A 21,167-nucleotide genomic window follows, 5' to 3' on the forward strand; every position below is an offset into this window, starting at 1 on the left:
GAATATAGGGCCACACCTGAAGTCCATTTTGTTATATGTTGAATGACGGTCAGTGACTATGAATGTAACCTATTTGCCCAACAGTAGCCGTTTTTTTAAAACTATTATTTTCAACAATAAATCTAATACCACCTAACGAAATACTGTTATAATCTCAAAATTAATGACTTCCGTTAAAAACCGCGTATCTATAAGTGTATAGTGTTTGTTAGCATAAAAAGAAATTGAAATATTCCATAATAACCTTACAAGAGAAAACTATGACTTTTTGGTTGGTTACGCATAACATAACAAACCACACGAGTTAGTACAGACTTATAACCGCTAATGCGGAAGCAAGTATATAGGCAGACGACGGGGTTTTCCGTAACTGTAAGATTAAAATAAAGGAGTAGATCTATATACATAACTAAGTAAGTCGGTTACTTAGAATAAGATGTAATCGATTATTAAAAAAAACAAATGATGCATATTCTATTTCTTAAAATTATTGTAAACTTTTCACGTAGACATACCACATACCAGGGCTATTAAGTAACATTGGTTCAAAATAATGGCGTGGCATTTGCTGGAGAAGATAGTAGAACATTCTGCTGCTCATTCCACTTTATTAGGAAAATGGTGGATCGCATTTATGTTTGTATTTCGTATAATAGTTGTCGCGAGCATTGGGGATGCTGTATATTCTGATGAACAAGACGAGTTTGTTTGCAATACAAGACAACCAGGTATACAGCACTGTTTTCTTTGTACAAAGCAACACATTTGCTTTTGGTATACCCTTTATAAAACGATTTTTTAAAGTCATTACGTGCGATCCCGTGGCACAGTGGTTAGCCTGTCCGGGAGGTTACGTTATAGACATCAACATGGGGTCGCTTTATTGCGTAAGCAACAAAATAACTTGGACCACAATCGCAATATAAAAGGTTGATCGTTACATTACAGGGTGCAAGCAGATTTGCTACAACTTATTTGCTCCGATATCTCACATTCGGTTTTGGGCTTTCCAAATACTTGGTACCGGTCTTCCAAGCGTGGTACGTAATAAGTATAGCCTACTCACTTTCGTTGTATAGCAGGATGGGGAAAGATGGGACACCTTTTCATTCCGTTTTCGTCTCATTTAGTGGTAGACAAAGAACAACAAAAGAATTATAGACCGTACCCTTACCCGTGAAGTGTTGTTAATTTTTTAAACGACGATCAGGATATTTGGATATCAGGGGTGGTATACTCGGCTACCGACTAAACTAGTCGGTAGCGGTAACTACTGGTTACCGCGTTTTTTTAGTCGGCCGACTAAAATTTAGTCGGTGGTTTTTGACATTTAGTCGGCCGACTAAGTTTCTGAGCATTACTTATTACAAAAGTTAGTCGGTCAAAATCGGCCGACTAAAATTTTAGTCGGGCGACTAAAAAATCAAAATTAAACTTAGGCGGCGACTAGTTTAGTCGGTAGCCGAGTATGCCATCCCAGGTTCCAAAACTGTAATAGTTTTCCCCCACCCTACTATATATGCTATTCGTCATGGTTTTATTGTAAAAAAGTGTTGTACTTTAGATCTTTATCATTTTTGCGACTCACAAACTTGCGATACTCCCAAACAAGCCACATGGGAAGGACAGCCATAATGAGGTGTCGACACAAACTTCACCCAAACATACAACAGCAACGCGACTTAGAAAACGAGAGTTAAGGTAACCTTTGAAAGCGTTTTAGCTTTCAATAAAGGAGATACCAATTATAGTTTATATATGGTGTTGTTTATAAGAGTAACACGTAAAACCACAATGTTTAATACTAATTGCCATTGACCATCAATGTAATCAAATTCTCGCATGGTATTATTTAGAATATAGCATATCAGTAATTTGTTTTCTGTTATTGGTTAAATACTCGAATTGTAAAAAACTGGAAAAAGGTATGCATATATCATAGTACACTTCAGTATACTATAAAGTATAAAGTGCTTTTATGTTAAACACAAACGATAAACTTATGTAAAGAACTTGACCAATTTATGTTTGTTTGCTTTCCGCTGCTGTTTATTTATTTTATTATCTATAGTAGACCAGCTGATTTGCGGTAAATGTAATATAAAAAAGGTATGAGCGTGCTAGCATGTATTTTTGTTCATTCTCGTTTTACTAAGAAAAATGCTTATCTGTAATGACGTTTTGTTCGCTCGAAGCATTTCTTTTAGTTTTATACTTACACGGAATTACGAGTTATTATAAAAAGTAAAAAAATGTTCCTTCCAGTTCCAAACATTCGCGAAGTTCAAATTGTTCCAAGCCAAGCTCATCACAAGATGAAGCTGTTTTCTCTGATGCGACAGCACCCCCTCCACCGGAATATGACGGGGTAAAACTTTATTGTTGGCGAATTTCCCTATATATTAACCTCGATCGATCCAACACTGCCCATAGCTTTATAAAGCCCTTTATGCCATCGACGAATTGAAGGATGCTACGGTGGATTGTTTTGTAATTATTTCTGTACTTTCACTGAGTATGAACATTCAATTTGGTTTCAATATATCAATGCACATGCATATTGTTAAGGAGAAGCGCTTGTTTGATACAATAATTAAACCAAGAAAAATTAATTGTGAAACACAACTTTTTAGTTTAAATAAAAACTTTAATATCAACCAATTAAAATAAAACATATTTAGTCACGGATTATTTTTACAACAGGTTTGCAGAGAGAAAAAGTTGAGACGAACAAAGCAGTTGGTTCTCAGAGCTTATATCTTGAACGTAATAACTCGTTGCATTATTGAGGGTGGGTTCTTGTATTTACAGGTAAAGTAAGATATATTATCACTAGTTTATAAAAGCTATAACAAAATTTGTTAGTATTATCTTTATAATTGGACGGTCCCGGAGTTCTTCGAATGCATCCGATATCCCTGCCCCAAAATCGTGGAGTGCTACATATCGAGACCAATGGAAAAGACCGTCTTTCTTTACTTTATGTTTGCGGTGTCAGCGCTGTGTATTGTCATAAACATCATTGAGATTCATTACCTGGGGTGGAAGAGATTAAAGCGAGCATTATTCCGCAAACAAACACAGCACGTGCCGCCTGCTCAAATCATTGGAGCATTTCCTGTTGAAATTGACTTTCCACCGAAGCGTGACCGCCGTTTCAGAGAAAACAGAGAGCACCCAACCAGACCTTCAATGGGTCGGATCATTCACCGACGACCCGAAGCGGCACCACCATGGTATTATATACCTGACGTCGACCCACCTTCAGAGAAATACCGCTCTCCCGCGAACGGATTCCCACCAATAAGAATGCGGGCTGCGAGCTTTACTACGTCAGAGAGTGACGTCACAACCGATGCAACAATGTCGTCAATGGGAAGTGTTCGAAATGTTATGGAGGAAAACGTTCGGGTATATTTGTGAATTCGAAAATCTTTTTCATCTTAATTTAACCAATTCTGGCATAAAATTTATTAGTAAAAACTTGTCGAATACGAAGACGTATTACAGTGTACAAACGATGGTCAGAGTATTTTTATATCATTTTTTTCTACCTAAATAGTAGCTTTTTTGCATGTGATATTACGTTCCAACATTGTGCATACTATCCTTAAAGCTGCTTGCAAAATATATTCGCTTTTTGCAGTACTTGCTACTATAGAGCTGTTGTACAGTGCACTATAGCTTTTCTATAAAAAAAAACAAAAAAAAACTCAACATGTGTACTTTTGTGATTTCATGATGTATTAATTCCAATACTAAACAACATGCAAGTAAGCAAAAATCAGTTGCATTACCTAGTTGAACTTTTTAATGACTCAATAGTCGTAATTAATGAAGTCCATATTAAATAATTGCAATGTATATATATATCTAAAACCACAGACTAATTAAAGCTCCTGATACAAAACCACACCATTGCAATGAACCTTTAAAGTGAACTATGATTTTGTATGACGGCTTCTATTGCCCTACACAGGCCTTCAGCCCCCTTTTTAATTTCTTCCAGCTCATAATAAGCAATTGAGAGGCGAATATAGTTGTCAAAATCTCCCTTCACTGATGCCCTGGTGAAAAGTATATTAAACTTAGAATGATATTTTTTAGTTAGTATTGCTTATGTTATTGATTATTGTCCACTGTTCCATATTAAAAAATTATAGGATTAATTGTTTTGGGTAAAGTTTGGACAACCCATTAGTGATCACTAGATTAAAGTAATTACATTACAGTTTTATGTTTTGTACAAGAATACATAATGACACCAATGGTTAAACACTGCATTACTGTGCTGGCTATATTAGTCAGCAAGTGAACCACAAACAAAAAAAATTGTATAGCAATTTTACAAAGCATGATCCACATAATACGCAAACTACTTACAGTTCTCCCTTGATAAATGTGACATTCTCTGTTTTCTTTGAAACTTCAAGCACTTGAGCAGACTTGATTTTTTGAGGTAGTTTTACCCACAAGAAGTAACCACCATTTGGATGGGTAATAGTAACCCCATACTTTGATAACTTCTGCTCAACGATAGAGATCACAGCTTGCATACGATCCTAAATAAATATTAGGAAACATTGTAGAGAATAGAAAGCTGTGCAGATTATAATTAGAATACCAATGCAATTCATCTCATTACGGTCTGTCAAATAAAGACTTCAAAAATTAGGTTATTTTTATGCATTATTGTTTTAAAGGTACAGCATTTTAGCAATGGTAAAATATGTTATTTAAAGTGCTTAAATGAGTGGTCAATCACGAGTGCACATCAACCGCACTCTGTAGATAGTTATATTGACAACCTTTTATCTCATATTACAATTATTACATATTTCTATTTGTATCAACTGCTGGTGGTGGTGATCAGCAATATAATTTGTATTGCTGCTGTATACATATATTAATAATGGCTACCTTATGTGCAAGTCTTAAATTTTCCACATGGTTATCAATTACTCCCAGCTTTAAAGCTTCAGATACAACATGAGAGATGTAAAAACATTGGCCAGAACCGCTATTTGCGATGTAAGATATCTTTAGTGAAGCGATAACATGAGCTGGTGCCTCATACCAACCCATTCGTAAACCAGGTGCAATAATTTTTGCAAATGAACCATTGGAGACAACATTACCTGTCAATTAAAACTTATTTTTAGGCGAATACACCTTGTAGTGAGAATTTATGATTCAAAGAGTAAAGTAGGGCTTCACAACCATTTACCCTGAGCCCCTAAACTTCCTACCCTCTACTTCTACCCTCGCCGTTTTCTTTTAAAGACGGACTAATGCAATGTGGTGGAAACGGTTACAACATAAGACATGTTTAAAATCTAAGTTATAGGTATATGGAGCACTCCTAGCAAATTCATTTATCTGAGCAATATGGACCGAGATATTTTACTTTAGTACTATATCTGTATGTATGCATGAACGCTGAATTTGGTAGCTGTCCTAATCAAATTTTTGGTTTAAAGTTTTCAGTAACTTTTCTTACCTTTATATTCCGGATCACTTGGGTTATCATAAGCAAACAAACGCTGTGGTGAGAACTTAAACTTCCTTTTAGAGTCGTTTGTATCAAGTAAATAATTGAGAATATTGTAAACATCGTCACATATAATTAACAAGTTGTGTTCTCTAGCCAATTCAATCAGCCTCCTACACTTTTCTAAAATAAAAATATTACAATACATGCAACCAGTACTTATGGAAAATATAGGTAAATAAAAAATACAATTTAATTGTTACCTGGTGAGTAACAGCAACCGGTTGGGTTATGGTGGGTAGGAATTATATACATGGCTGCACGATACGGCCTTCTTTCTGTTGTTTCCACAACTGGAAGATCGGCCAACTTCTTTTCCAGTTCATCAATGTTCATTCCATCACTTTCCATTGATATTGGCACCGGGTTCATCTGTTGAATCACAAGAATTAAATATGCTTCACCAGGAAAAACTTTTAGTTCAGAAAATCTTCCAATAAAGGCGGTTTTAAACTTGGGACGGGATAGACTTTATCATGAAATGGAGAAAACACAAATATGTGGTCTGAGTATAATAGCTCAAAGCTGTCATCATTTACTAAGGATATCTATGTGTAAGGTTTACCTTGATGTACTCATTAAAAGGTTCTTAAAGGTAAAGCACGAATATTTATACGGCCAATGCTATAAAATCAAACCATGCGGATTATACAATATACTTAAAGCATACAGCATAAATTTTAACAAAATGCATAAATTTATTAATGATTACCAGCTTATCAGCAGCTACTCTTATGGCAAACACAGGGTATGTTGGGTTTTCCACAAAAAGACTATTTTCATGAGTAAAATAATGCTTTATCATGTTAACAAGACCTTGTGTTGCTCCAGGAGTTATATAGATGTTGTCACTGTTTGGGAAAGGTATAAAATAATGAAAATCTCAAACGGTAGAAAAAAACTTTAAAAGAAACAATATGACATTATCACAGTTCACAGACCTAAAAAAGTGAAACAGAAATTTATTAAATCTCATCTAAGTTGTAGGAATTAACAGGAAAATGACAATGGTTATGATACACTTATGGATAAAATAGATGTACAATCACGAGTTCAAATGGTAACCGTAAAAAGGCGACTGTACCTTTGTACGGTATCTCCATACTGCCTTGTTAAAAATTTTGCAACTTCTTCTTTAACAGGATACCCTCCAGCAACACAACCATACTGAAGTGTCTCTTCAAATCGGTCTGTTGTTCTTAGATTTTCAGATGCCACCTGTTACAACATACAACACACAATGGTTTTTCAAATGTATTAAGCACATACATACATGATACACTTAAAACACTTTATGGTTCATTTGGGATTATTTAAACAAACACCTAAAAGTTTAATCATAATGACATAATTGTACCACAGACAAAATTAATAAATTTACAAAATGAAAACTTAAAATAGAATTTATAACCTTTAAGTGCTCGCTAATTTGTTTTAAAAACGCAGGTCCAGGAGCCCCAACTTGTAAACTGTAATGTCCAGGTTTCAATAGCCCGCCATCTTCAAAGTCGTTTCTGGGGTAGTCCATTCTTTTTGCCGAGGTACACAAAAGTCTAGCTTCTTGGTTTAATCTACAAAATGAAACTTTTCGTCCTACAACCACCAAGCAAAACTTTTTAAGTGATATAGAAAACATGCAGCACGCCGGAAACGTCCACGCAATACACTGAATCCTTTACCACAGGAACCAAGAGTTCGCCATGCGACCCGTTAACGTTCTATCATTCAGCCTTTTTCGACCCCGCTCTTTTTGAGAACAACGCTCAACAGTTCAACTGCAAACAAAAAGCCTATTTTTTTCGTAGCAGCATAGTACACTGTTAGTGTACTATGGTAGCAGGCATTGGCTTTAAATGGCTAATGTTCCACCTCAGACTATCTGCCTCTATATTTAATATATAGTTTGGTTTTGTTTTATCATTTTTCTACAACGTAATTGTGTATTAAACAAGCCCGTGTTATATTAAACTGTTTTAATCAATTATTTTTAGGGTTGGTCTTAACCAAGGTCTTAACCACGTTGGTCTTAACCTTAACAGTAGTCGCAGACCAAACGCTATTTTTAATCATTTCACGCTAAATTTACAATTTACAATATAGCTTTTCGGTAACAAAATATTTCATTTTTACATTCATATTTACTCGAAAATTATCTTCACCGTTTAATTTACAGTGAAACAGTTTATTCGAAAATTCTTACTTTGCGTGCCAACGCGCCGATTATCGACAGAGTAAAAACTATTTCTAATCGAAACTTGGTCGCTCGCATCGCTATATAGCGATAGAGGAAATGACGTCAGAAAATCGCCAAACTCTCCCGAATCGCCAGCCATCAGCGCTAGTTAGAACCCGCCCTAAAAGCTAAAATAACTAAATTGCGTGCACAAAACAGAAATTATGATATATACATAGTTGCCACGAAAAAAGATTCGTGTGTCGCTGCAATACTGAGCAGGTTGAAGCATGACTTGGCATATGGTGCCAGCTCGATTTCCGTACCACGTTTTCCTGTTATCGTGAGCTACACACCAATTTATCACTTATGTAGAATATCCATCCAAACTTCAAAAAAGTAACTATTCTGATGAAGCAAATACACAAAAGGGAATATAACCTCGTGAAACTGCGGCTTTGTTTAATCAGCGCAGCGCATAAACCCGACTGCACGACCACGTAAAACTTATTTTCTCTCTGTACATACCGTGAGCATGTGTGTACATTGGTGAGTATGTACACGGGAGAGACGGATATGGCAGAGCAAAACTACGCTTCGGTCGGAATTGCGTTTCCTCCCATATTTGATACTAAAGTCTACACTTTGTTCAGATGTTATAAAAGAATGGGGGAAGATGGGACACTTTGTCAGACGAAACTTTTTTTAATTTTCTTTTTACGGACCTCCGTTTAATGATAATCTCGAAAATAATGTTACAGAATTATTCGACAGTAATATCATAGTATTGTAATGTCGTGGGTTTAGCACTTAGTTTATTGACACGCGCACTGTTTTTGTTGTTTACGTAGTATTTTTATTGTATATTAGTTTAGTTTTAAATGTGTTTCTTCTCACTAGTTGTGTTCTTTTGTGTTTTCCTTGTCACTATTTGACCTAGTATTTTGCTTTCCTTATCACTGTTATTCAAGCACGACTTGTTTCCCGCACTTGTTTTAACGTTCCAGCGTGTTCCTTTGTTGCTGTCATTGCCGTTAGCCGAATTGCTTGTCACGTGTCACGCTTTGCGCGCTTTTCCTCCTTCTAGTTTTAGGTGGATGGGGCAGTTCTTGTTGTATCGTGTTGACTAAAGGTTGTATTAATTGTCAACTGTTTTATCGAGTGAAAGCCGTATCGAGTTTTTGTTGTATCGAGTTGTTGTGGTATCTAGTTGTGGTTTATGTGGTTTAACAGTTTAGCGTGTATTTTAATGCCATTCGTTTTTATTCAGTTTTTATTAAATTACATGTTTTTATAGTAAAGTCGTATTCAGTGTAGCTTACAACAGACTACAGCAGTCAGGCCCCGCGATTGGCCGTTAAAGCAGCGTCCCGGACCAAAGTCCCGTTATCAAACGTAACAGTATACTGAAGTCACTTCAATATACTATGGTATATAATATCACGACTTTATAAAACGCGCGTCAAAGCTTATAACTGTTTTAAAATATTGAAAAAATGTAAAACAGAAACAGAAGATTTTGAACAGATAAAAAACTGCGAAATGGTAAAGTGCGAATTTTGAATGTTGCAAAAACAATATTAAAGCCGATGAAATTTTGTAGTTTGCGAGTGTGAACGATTAAACTATAGTTTTATATCTTCATAAATCAACCTTGAATATTTCGTACAGTTTGACTTTTTCTCATGAAACTAGTTTTAGTTTTGTAAAAGTTTTAGTTTTGTACTGAGATATATGCATAAGGAAAATAGGCAGGGGTCAATATGATTTTAATTTGAGATAAACAAAAAACAAAAAAATATCGTTTTAAAGTTATATATATAGTACAATGGGGAAAGATGGGACTCTTAAGCACATATTGCCAAATATTTCCTTATTTTCCTGATTTTCATTAAATGGGGGTCCGTAAAAAGAAAATTAAAAAAAGTCTCGTCTGATAAAGTGTCCCATCTTCCACCACCCTACTATATAAAGTTTAGATGTCAAAGAAGCTAACACAGCCGGTTAAATTCGGTAGGTTAACTACAAGTTGCAGAATACTGCTAATGTAAATATATTTCAAATTAAAGTCCCATCTTCCCCCACATTGTAGTTTTGTATGTCTTCATTGCCACACTTCTATTCGAAATTCAGTCATTTGCACTTGGTGATAATTTATGAGAAGTGGCTTGTGCCAAAACAGTGTAGCAACAGCCAAATTTGTAGCAAAAATAAAAAAAACTTTATCAATAGTTATTATCATTTTTCTGTTATTACAAGTTCATTTACATTTGTAGGATACAATATTTATCAATTGATGTTCGAACATTACCCATTGTCGCTTAAACAATACCAATTGTTATACAACAATACAATGCAGGTAACATGTTAAAAACTATAGCAGTAAGGCAAGGAAAAGAATGTTTTAACTTGATTTTTAAAGCGTACAGTATTATTTTGTGTTATTTACGTGTATTCATAATAATAAATACTCCTATTAATTAAAATTAACACTGATTTTAAACTGTTCCATCTTATCCTGTGTTTTATCGAATTTGTAACATTTTACCTGTTGTGCGAATCGCTAAATAACTCCTCTTGTGTTTTATTATATTTTCTGAATTTTTGTCAATTAATAAAGGAATGATAGTATTAATTCGTGGTAATACCCCAAAACCGTCATCTATTTTGATTTTGGAAATATTTGGCAATATGTGCTTAAGTGTCCTATCTTCCCCCATTGTACTATACATCACGGCGCGTTTTTGGTTTCTCGATACTGTATTTCACACCCAAAAAATTCAGGTCTTGTATAGTTATCACAAACAGACGGCAGTAAGATGAGAAAAGATGGCACCCATCAACATATCTTGTCCTATGCATTAACTTGTCCCATCACTTGATGCTAATTGAAGATTGCAATTCAGTGTTTACTTTAGTAAGCTATGGTTTTACAACCAAACCCAATGTGTGCAGGTTGGCTGATGTGTCACTGCTGGACCGCGTATGCGTGTTGTATATTTAAAAGACAAAAGATTATACACAGAAAAATACCACCATAATAACATAATCGAAGTTGTTCGGGAGCATCATTTGCTGTAACAGTTTTTCAAATTTACGTGGCTTAATACGTCTTAACGTCAAGTTTAAACATTCTCTATTTTGTCTTGACTTACTTCTAGTTTAATATGATACGTTTACTCATATATAATATACATATCTCATTTTTTCCTCACAAAGCCAAAACAAATTTTATACAAAACCTACAACATTTGGCGTTTTCGTCCCGTTCAAAGTTAGCAACTTATAACAAAAAGCCTATGAGTAAAGTAAGCCATCTTACCCCACCCTACTATAATCCACAGAGATAGAATTTAACAACTAGGAGGGTGGTTGTATTTATTGAATGTATGAATAATACTCATTGTGCATTGAACATGGCAATTACTCTTTCAGCAATTCTTCCATCAGATCGGTTTCATCTTGATGAGACAGCTCTGCGTCAACCGAGTTTCCTTGAGAAAGTTCAGCGTCAACCAAGTTTCCTTGAGAAAGCTCAGCGTCAACCGAGAGGCTGTTACCGTCTTCAACTTCGTCTTCCCCGAGATCGACAGAACCTTGAAAATGTGACGCGACGCTTTATAATTATTTCAAAGACAATAAATTTGTGCAAGCTTTTTCATTTAAAGCGTGTGCCGTAAGGTCAATCCCAGACCATTTTGGTAGCGATTGGCCGCATTTCACTTGTTATAACAGTTGATATTTATTTACTTACTATCAGCAATCAGAGCATCCATATTTTCCACCATTGCTCTTGCATCATCTGCTTTTAAAACTTTCGCCAACGTAGTTTCGGCTTGTTTCAAATTTCGTTCGTAAGCCTCGAAATCCTACAACAGGAAAAACATATTTTTCATAGTGTGTCGGCTATGCAATATAATAATAATAGCTCCATTCGTCAACGTACCGATTGCATTAGCTCTCTAAGTTGATTGGGCATCATGTCTCCATGCATTTTCCTGAACGCTTTGCATCCGGTATCTAGCCACTTGGCTGTTGTCATTAAACCGTCATCATTTTTGGGTGAGCTGGACGTTTCAATCATCTATATGGTTAAATAAAATGTATTATATTAAGTAATTTTGTAAGAAATATTGCACATTATAAGCTTTGCTTCTTTAAAATAAATACCTTTAGTTCATCTGCTAACAGTTTCAGTTGGTCACCAGTCACACACGCGTACGCTTTGTTGTATGCAGTACAACCTTTGTTGATAAAATGTCCAACTTTCTTCACGCCTTTAACAATATTTCTCCCAACGCGTTTCACTAAACGACCAACTTTTTTCAGCCTGCAATAATACAGATACTGTCGTGAACAGAAACGACGTTTATAAGCCGCGTTTTAAATGGTCAATCTAGCCATACGAAATGAAATTATTAACAGAATATACATTAAAGTATTGCATTATAAGCATACCATCTTCTACGCCTCCCACCCCAGGCATCAGAAGAAACTATTACACCGACGATGAGCACAGTGAGTATGAGTTTCCAATTCATCTGTAAACAAATAAAGGTTTTAAACTTAAATATATTTGTGCTATTTCAAAAACTTACCTTATTATATTGCTTGCAAAATAATCTGGTATATAATGTGTGTATCGAGCTGCTACAGCTGTTCTTTTATAGAGGTAGTCTACGAGTGACTGAATTGCGCCCACTTCCGTATTGCTGGTTCTATAAACAAACATAGGATATTTTGAATGGATATTATGATATTTTTTACCTATATAGTGGATGCGCACCGGTCGCCTATGAATAAAAATTCTGATATATGTTGTTATTGCAACACACCCATGCGGAAACTTTGCAAAGCCGGATGCTTGGCAGGAGTTGTTTTAAGTTGTCATAATAAAGTATATCAGTGTGCCGGAAAGAACGACCTTCTAGGATAATAGACCTGTTTATTTCTACAATGAAATATTTAAACATTAACTTTATTTAACTCATTAACTATAAACTGCATGGAATACTTTCATGTGGGCCAAAACGTTTTATATTTCCTACAACAGCAGATTCGGTTTAATAAGCTTACTTAAAATTTTGCACATATATTTCCACGTTCGAATAATAGAGTGTGTTATAATAGGAGCGTCCCTTTTTATAATTTCCACGGCTGCTTACGCATTGCCACGTTTATGAAACTTTGTTGGTAACTGCTGGGTGATGCTGGCGACCACTACAGGTTAAAATAATGTTGTCTTCTCCAAGATCATCAAAAATAGGTCACGACGATAGTTTCTATCTGTATACTAAACACGGGGCCGGACATTTGCAGTACGCTGGAGACGTTGGCTGGAGGGAGCGTGTGGTGTATAGGCCTGAGTTGACTTGTTACTCGGGTAGAAGATAACTAAACATATTGGTTTACTTTTTTTCATGCAGTTCTTTTATATCCACCTTTTATACTGCAAATATAAATCAAGTTACGTGTTTGGATTCTACATAGACTAAGACATGATTTGTATATAACTTCTGTTTCGAACTTTGTAGATAGCGGTTCCGCAACAAATGTAAGGAAAAAACACACTTAATAACCTCCCGTTGCTTCAGTGTTATGAAACTTGTGGTTAACGGGCATGCGACTTTTACACAAAGGATGAAAAAACATTTAACAAACCGTACGACCTATTTACCGCTGTAAACTTTTCCTGGCCCATAAAATTTCCCTCCTTATTTTCACGTTACTATAGAGTTTCATGCGTTGGAGGTTTTAATTATTTCCTTCGCTTTTGCATATTTCTTCCTTTGATAAATCTCTACTGCCATTTATGTGAAACAGCGCATGGCATTCAAGTCTGAAAGAGTCCATAAACTTTATAACAGTGACCCATGCTTGTCCCATAACTTGATGCTAATTGAAGACTTCAATGTAGTGTTTCACTTTAGTATGCTATGGTTTTACAGCATAATATTACCTACTCTTTACTACAACGGTTGACTAAGCTCGATAAAAAACAAACCAGATTAAGTGACCAACAAAGCGGGCATTAATACGTATTTTATAACTTATGAAGATCAATGATGTATGAGCATTGAATATTCAAGTTTTTTTTTATGAATCTATGAAACTCTTTTTAATTTTTCACACCCGCAAACTATAAAATTTCATTGGTTTACTATGATTTAGCGACCATTCCAAATTAGCACCTTAATTACTATATTTCGGATTTTAAAAAATATATAGTGCAATGGGGGAAGACGGCACACTGAAGCACACATTGCCAAATATTTCCAAAAACAAAATTTTTTTGGCACAAACTACTTCTTATAAATTATCACCAAGTGCAATAGACCAAATTTCGAATATACTTTGAAAATATATTTTTTATTATATCAGTATCTTGTCGTTGAAAACCCCTTAGGTATAAATTACTAAATTAAAAGCAAATCTTTCAAAGTTTGGCAATGAAAACATACAAAACTACAATGTGGGGGAAGATGGGACTCTAAATTGTAATATATTTACATTAGCAGTATTCTGCAACTTGTAGTTAACCTACCGAGTTTAATAGGCTGTGCTAGTTTCTTTGCCATGTAAACTTCATATATACAACGTTAAACCGATATTTTTTTGTTGTTTTTATCTCAAAATAAAGTCATATCATCGTATCTTAAGTATATTGGCCCCTGGTCATATTGACCCCTGCCTATTTTTCATGCTTATATCTCAGTGTTTTTTTTACAAAACTAAAACTAGTTTTATGAGACAAAATCAAACTGTACGAAATATTCAAGGTTGTTTTATGAAGCTATGAAACTTTTAATGTCTAAAATTTAAAAAATGTCGTCTGACAAAGTGTACCGTCTCCCCCCACATTATATACTCTCAAACCTTATTAGTTAACAGCACTATAAAGAAATATATTAAAACATACGAGTGCTACTTAGCTTTCTGTAAACAGCATGGGAGGGGTGTGGTCTACTTAAAGTCCTTGATTAATAAAATTGGCACCTTATATCAGAAGGCGCATAGGCAAAGTAAGCCAATCTAAGAACTAGAAAGATGGTTGTATTTATTGAATTTATTTAGAATATTGTGTAATGAACATGGAAATTACTCTTTCAGCAATTCTTCCATCAGATCAGTTTCATCTTGATGAGAAAGCTCAGCGTCAACCGAGTTTTCTTGAGAAAGCTCAGCGTCAACCAAAAGGCTGTTACTGTCTTCAACTTCGTCTTCCCCAAGATCGACAGAACCTTGGAAACGTGACGTCATCACATTTTTATCGTGACGTAGCTCTTTTATTTTAAATTATTTTAAAAAAATTGTTTTATAATTATTTTAAAGACAAGTTTGTGTAAAATTATTCGTTTGAAGTGTCGTGCCAAGAAGTCAATTCCACACCATGGCATTAGTGATTAACATTAAGCACATTTTTTTCTCTTGTTATAAATGCTACTATATTTATTTACTTACTATCAGCAATCAGAGCATCCATATTTTCCACCATTGCTCTTGCATCATCTGCTTTTAAAACTTTCGCCAACGTAGTTTCGGCTTGTTTCAAATTTCGTTCGTAAGCCTCGAAATCCTACAACAACAAAAAAACATGTTTTTTTTTATTTGTGTGTTGGTTATGTAATATGAAAATAATATGTATATTCGTCAACGTACCGATTGCATTAGCTCTCTGAGTTGATGGGGCATCATGTCTCCATGTAACTTTCTAAACACTTTGCACCCGACATTAATCAACTTGGCTGCCATCATTATCTTTCCATCATCATATTCAGGTGAGCTAGACGTTTCAGTCATCTGTTAAAACGTATTATATTAACTAAATTTGTAATAAATATTGCACATTATAAGCTTCGTTTCTTTAAAATAAATACCTTTAGTTCATCTGCCAACAGCTTCAGTTGGTCACCAGTCACACACGCGTACGCTTTGTTGTAAACGGTACAACCTTTGTTGATAAAATGTCCAACTTTCTTCACGCCTTTAACAATAGTTCTCCCAACACGTTTTACAAAACGACCAACTTTTCTCAGCCTGCAATAATACAAATACTGTCGTGAACAGAAACGACGTTTATAAGCCGCGTTTTAAATGGGCAATCTAGCCATACGAAATGAAATTATTAACAGAATATACATTAAAGTATTGCATTATAAGCATACCATCTTCTACGTCTCCCACCCCAAAAAGCATCAGAAGAAACTATTACACCGACAATGAGCACAGTGAGTATGAGTTTCCAATTCATCTGAAAACAAATAAGGAATATAAACTTAAATACATTCGTACCATTTCATACAACCTTACCTTGTTATATTGTTTGTGGAATATTCTGGTAAAAGATCTGTATGTTGGGCTATTTGCTGTTCTTTTATAGAGGTATTTTATGAGTGACTATATTGCGCCCACTTCCGTATTTATTGCATAAAAGCATAAGAATAGTTTGAATGAGTGTTATGATCCTACTTTACCTTTGGGTGCGCACCGGTTTAGGGCCTATGAATAATGCCGATATTTGTTGTTATTGCAAAACACCATGCGGGAACTTTGCAAAGCCGGATGTTTGGGCAGCAGTTTTTAAAATTGTCACAATAAAGTATATCAGTGTGGCGAAAGGAAAGACCCATTACATAATAATCTGTTTATTTATACAAGGAAATATTTACTCATCAACTATAAACCGGAATGCCCTCATATGCTGGGCCGAAACGTATTATATTTCGTACAACGGCGTAAAGGTCTGGCTTAATAAGTTTTATAGAAAAGCTGCACATATATATTCATATTTAAATTTTAAACGGTAGTATAATAAAGGTTTCGCTTTTTATAAACCCTATGCCTGCTTACGCCTTACCGCGTTTATTAAAAATAGCACAAGAGTCACCGACGATCGTTTCTATCTACTAAACACGACACCGGACATTCGTAATGGAGCAGTATATTTTATCTTTGCAGGTGAGACTCTCTGACGCTACAGTACGCCGGAGGGAGCGTATCAACATATCAAAAACATAATGGTTTGTTTTCATTTTTATGCAGTTCATTTATATTACCTTCACTTCACAAAAAATACAAATCAAGTTATGTGTTTGGATTCTATGTAGACTAGTCCATGATTTGTATATACATAACTTAGTAGATAGCGGTTCCGCAACAAATGTAAGATAATAAAAACAAACTTCATACCATCCCGTTGCTTCAGTGTTATGGAATTTGTGGTTAACGGGCATGCAACTTTTCCACAGAGGGTGAATCAACATTTAACGAACCGTACGACCTATTTACCGCTGTAAACTTTTCCTGACCCACGTTATTTTCTTTTCTTATTTTACGTCACTATAGAGCTTCATGCGCTGGAGGTTTTTTCCTTCCTTCGCTTGTACATATTTCTTCCTTTGATAAATCTCTACTGCCATCTATGTGGAACAGCGCAAGGCGTTCAAGTCTGAAACAGTCAAGAAACTTTATTACAGTGTACAAGAACTAAGTAACTTTATCACTGATTTTGTATTTACTTTAATTGAAGTATATGGAACATTAAACTATTTATAATATGTTAACCAAACGACGCCCAATTCATTGCTACATCATATCGTTATTTACATAGCTTGTTTATTATGTCATAACGGCATCCTTTTACTTAGGTTGGGGTAATACCTGACTCGGAGTAATACAGGTGCTTAAATTTAAATCTTATTTTGCGGTCGGGTTTGTTTCCCTTGTGTAGTGTGACCACACGTTTCTGTGGCACAATGTGGATATGAAATAGGACACTTGTATCTTAATTTCTGAAGTTACCATGTCACGCGAAGATAAATAATTACCAACTCTTGCTGGTATGCATATATAACCGATAGTGAACTCGTATATAATAGCAGCAAGTGCGGTTTATTGTTGTGCACCGTCAGCAAAAGGAGTTTGTCAAAGACAAACACAAGAGCGATAAGCAGAACTTAGTTCTTTGAAACTATAGTGTGACAAATGGTTAGTGGATAGTTACACTACAGTACAGTATATTGCGAGGAACTATTGCATAGCCTATACAGGTTTGCAACATATCAGACATGGATAAGCGAAAAAAAGGCTCCAATTCTACACAAAAAGCGAAAAAGAGTAAAGTTACTGAAGAAAGCAGTTTTGATGCCCAGTTTGCGTACCTTAAGGACGACGTGGATCCAGCTCCAGAGGTTTATACGAAGAAACCGGTTCAGCCGACAGAAGTAAAACCTGGTCAACTAACTCCTAAACAAGTGGACGAATACTTCGATAAAGTAAGTATACGTATTTTTAATAAAAACCGTTATGTTGTTCCCGTTTATGTTTTGGCAGGGTTTTCTGTTGGTCAAAGACTTTTTTAAACCGGAACGTTTGAACAAAGTAAGAAAAGCAGTCGACCAGCTAGTGGACGAACTTGTAAACAAATTATACGATGCTGGAAAAATTAAAGGTGAGATATTAAATCATCGTTTGTATGATGGTTTTAACCGATAATACTTCTGACAGGCAAGCGGGGTATATAGTAACAATATAGAATTGTGTTACAACTCTTTATACAACGGCATTTTATGCAGAGGAAGTATAGTGATAACTTGGTGTCACTTTTGTTACTCAGCGAGTGTCCTATTAAACGTTATAATTTACTGTGGAGCCAAATAGAAGCAATTGGTATTTCAATTTTACAGATAAACATGCCGACAAGGACTTTTTTACCAGACTAAGTTACATAGAGAAGCAGTTCAAAGGCACCAGTGTAATTCTACATAAACGGGGAGTTTTACATGACGAGTTCAAGGCTCTCTGGAGTGACGACAAACTATTAAATGTGGTCGAACAGCTCATTGGGCCTGATATAGCCGGTCACCCCGTATGGAACTTGCGAACAAAGGTTTTGTTTTTGTGTTTTTTTTCTTCACTATACTATATGTTATCCGTTTGCTTACTCACACAGACACCACATAACGAGCAAGCCACCGTACCATGGCACCAAGGTCAGTGTGTTTTAATATATTTGCATTGTATCGCACATAAACGAATCAATATCACTTATTAACCCTCGCGTATTGGGGCAATGGAGGTCGCTGTGACACGGATGTTCTGTTTCGTACATCTCGTACCTGCGTATCGTATATCAAAATTATCGGTGGTTGCTTTTTTGTGTTTGCCTGTTCATTTGTATATAGGTCAACAGTGACCACTGAGTCGAAGCAATGCTCAGTTAGTGTCTTGCCTAAAGACACACATGTTGTCTGCCTTTAAAATCACCTGATTAAGGCAACAAGTGCTATAATAACCATTAAGTAATATGTGCCGAATTAAAGCGCCTGTATCAGTTGCGTGTCTATAGCAGCGCATATATAGAGTATAGAGTAAGATGGGACACCTTTTAACTCTATTTTCTCGTCCTATTTAGTAGTAAACATAAAAAAATCAAAGAATTATAAAACTATATTCCCACGGTTCCCGTAAACCGCTGTTAATTGTTTACGATCGGGATATTTGGATATTATGTGATAAAGGTGTCCCATCTCATTCTTTTTACAGATAACGCTTACTTGGAACCACGAAGTTTAGAAGTACACCAGCTGACTGCTTGGATTCCTCTGGTTGATGCAAATATGGTCAACGGTTGCATGCAGGTGATATGGTGTGCCACATTATATTGTAATAAAACATGACCCCAAGTCGCTCAGCTGAACAAACAGCTATAAGCTTAAGTAACTTCAGCACCAGTGATTATTTAGCATGTTCGTAATATATACTACGGAGGAAGAAAATGGGACACTTTTAGCACATAATATACAAATATCTTAATCGTGTTTTAAACAATTAAGAACGGACTATGGGAGTTGCTGTGAGGATAGGGTTTAAAATTATTTAAATGTTCTTGGTTTATTATATTAAATTGAACCAGAAAACAAAATAAATGTGTGCCCCATCTTCCCTAACCCTATTATATTCTATAAAATTTATAACAACTTGATAGTTGGCTACCGGTGGCCACAGAGCAGGAAAGACAGTGAAACACACATGCTGTGCTGGTGGGACATGGTACGTGGAGATGCAAGAGAAAGACTTGGACCAGCTAGGGGTCGATGCCAGCAAAGATATTGTCACATGTGAGGTTCCTTATGGTGGTGTCCTGTTCCTCAACAATGCAATTCCACATCAGAGGTACGAGTTATAGCAAGCCTGTTGTTGGGCGCCATGCTGAATTTTGGTAAAAATATTACAGCTTGGAAAACTTATCCGATATTATTCGGTGGAGTTTAGATCTAAGGTGGCAGAGACCGGACAAGCCAAATGGTTTCTATGGTATTAAGGATTGCGTCGTGATGAGAAAAAAAGATGATCCGAAATATGTTATTGACTGGAGCGAGTTGTCGGGATGCTGTAGAAGTCAACTACAAATGAAGAAAGTGGTAAGTATGTTAAGATGTCCGAGGTGGTTACATGCCAAATTGAAGTTATGAAAACCAAAACAAGCATTTAGGCCTATACCTAACAATATATTCATGTGGCTTGGCAAAGCAATACGACAGCGGGTTACAGGACATCCTACAGATGTCATACTTGGAATAATTTAACTAAAGTGCATCAACTTTATGATTGCAAATACTTGAACACTTTGCGTTTACAATTGAATAGGATGAGGATGATACGGATCTTCACCCAGAAATCGCAGGTCCATGGATGAAACGGTGGGACATTGTGCATCATAATCGTCATACTGAGCTCTTGAATCATCACAAAGATACATATACTAGTTGGCACAAAGCATAACATCAACATTTTAGTCTAAAATAGTTAACGTTTTAACAGGTTGCTTGAAAATAAAAATGTAGTTATAGAAAATAAATAATTCGGTGTAAATATTAATTTCCGAACCTTGCTAATTTCTATAGTAACACCTTTCACTTCGTCATTTGTCAAGAAAAGTAATTGTGACTCTTTGTGCAAATATAAAGAGATCATAGGCTATACTGTTCGCAGTGTTCGAGGTGTTTGTGCTGATCACAAAAACATAGAATTTTTTGGACACGAAGTGACCATACAGATGTTTTTCCGTCGAACAGTTGTTTTTGTTCCGTCGAACAGTTGTTTTTAATTATTCTTTGCATGACTATGTCCGCATCTATCGCTTAATTCTTTCCAATCTACAATATTTGACTACTGCGATTCAACTTAAAACAACAAGTCATAACAATCTCATATTAAGACGCTAACGGCTAGGCTACCGATTTCACTGCTAGAGATCGTTGAACTAGGGCTTAGCGTCTATACTCTATATACTTTAAGAGTGTGAGATTTTGACTCCGCACAACATACAATTGCCACGGTATCAATTTATTGCAGCGTTTTCTTTAAATGTACGACCGCTTACGTACTCAACCATAAGCAACTGATATAATTCTTAAGCTATAAAAGGCAACGTCACGCTCA

At 35.6% G+C, this 21,167-nt stretch overlaps 5 protein-coding genes across 5 annotated transcripts; 2 read left to right on the top strand and 3 right to left on the bottom strand.

Annotated features, from left to right (window-relative positions):
* The first annotated feature begins 490 nt into the window (after positions 1 to 490).
* Positions 491 to 3,736, top strand: LOC149736290 (gap junction delta-2 protein-like). Its single transcript, XM_089875993.1, has 6 exons — positions 491 to 728; positions 949 to 1,040; positions 1,565 to 1,701; positions 2,266 to 2,368; positions 2,704 to 2,811; positions 2,866 to 3,736. The coding sequence occupies exons 1-6, from the start codon at positions 554 to 556 to the stop codon at positions 3,421 to 3,423; spliced, it is 1,173 nt and encodes a 390-aa protein (XP_089732119.1). The 5' UTR covers positions 491 to 553; the 3' UTR covers positions 3,424 to 3,736.
* Positions 3,724 to 7,261, bottom strand: LOC149736291 (uncharacterized). Its single transcript, XM_089875992.1, has 8 exons — positions 6,963 to 7,261; positions 6,636 to 6,769; positions 6,264 to 6,402; positions 5,755 to 5,923; positions 5,501 to 5,674; positions 4,921 to 5,138; positions 4,384 to 4,562; positions 3,724 to 4,067 (listed from the first exon to the last, which is right to left on the bottom strand). Exons 1-8 carry the CDS (start codon positions 7,185 to 7,187, stop codon positions 3,932 to 3,934), a joined length of 1,374 nt encoding a protein of 457 aa, XP_089732118.1. The 5' UTR covers positions 7,188 to 7,261; the 3' UTR covers positions 3,724 to 3,931.
* A 3,824-nt stretch (positions 7,262 to 11,085) lies between these two features.
* Positions 11,086 to 12,459, bottom strand: LOC149736292 (uncharacterized). Its single transcript, XM_089877503.1, has 6 exons — positions 12,323 to 12,459; positions 12,183 to 12,265; positions 11,895 to 12,054; positions 11,671 to 11,808; positions 11,479 to 11,593; positions 11,086 to 11,320 (listed from the first exon to the last, which is right to left on the bottom strand). The coding sequence occupies exons 2-6, from the start codon at positions 12,263 to 12,265 to the stop codon at positions 11,148 to 11,150; spliced, it is 669 nt and encodes a 222-aa protein (XP_089733629.1). The 5' UTR covers positions 12,323 to 12,459; the 3' UTR covers positions 11,086 to 11,147.
* Positions 12,460 to 14,764: 2,305 nt separating this feature from the next.
* Positions 14,765 to 16,028, bottom strand: LOC149736293 (uncharacterized). Its single transcript, XM_089877505.1, has 5 exons — positions 15,890 to 16,028; positions 15,602 to 15,761; positions 15,384 to 15,524; positions 15,186 to 15,300; positions 14,765 to 14,965 (listed from the first exon to the last, which is right to left on the bottom strand). Exons 1-5 carry the CDS (start codon positions 15,973 to 15,975, stop codon positions 14,823 to 14,825), a joined length of 645 nt encoding a protein of 214 aa, XP_089733631.1. The 5' UTR covers positions 15,976 to 16,028; the 3' UTR covers positions 14,765 to 14,822.
* A 1,617-nt stretch (positions 16,029 to 17,645) lies between these two features.
* Positions 17,646 to 20,677, top strand: LOC149736294 (uncharacterized). Its single transcript, XM_089877504.1, has 8 exons — positions 17,646 to 17,998; positions 18,057 to 18,174; positions 18,410 to 18,612; positions 18,676 to 18,715; positions 19,269 to 19,363; positions 19,711 to 19,898; positions 19,960 to 20,146; positions 20,373 to 20,677. Exons 1-8 carry the CDS (start codon positions 17,792 to 17,794, stop codon positions 20,505 to 20,507), a joined length of 1,173 nt encoding a protein of 390 aa, XP_089733630.1. The 5' UTR covers positions 17,646 to 17,791; the 3' UTR covers positions 20,508 to 20,677.
* Positions 20,678 to 21,167: the final 490 nt, after the last annotated feature.

This window comes from Ciona robusta, chromosome 4 (assembly GCF_009617815.1).
Source record: "Ciona robusta chromosome 4, ASM961781v2".
Taxonomy (NCBI): Eukaryota; Metazoa; Chordata; class Ascidiacea; order Phlebobranchia; family Cionidae; genus Ciona; species Ciona robusta.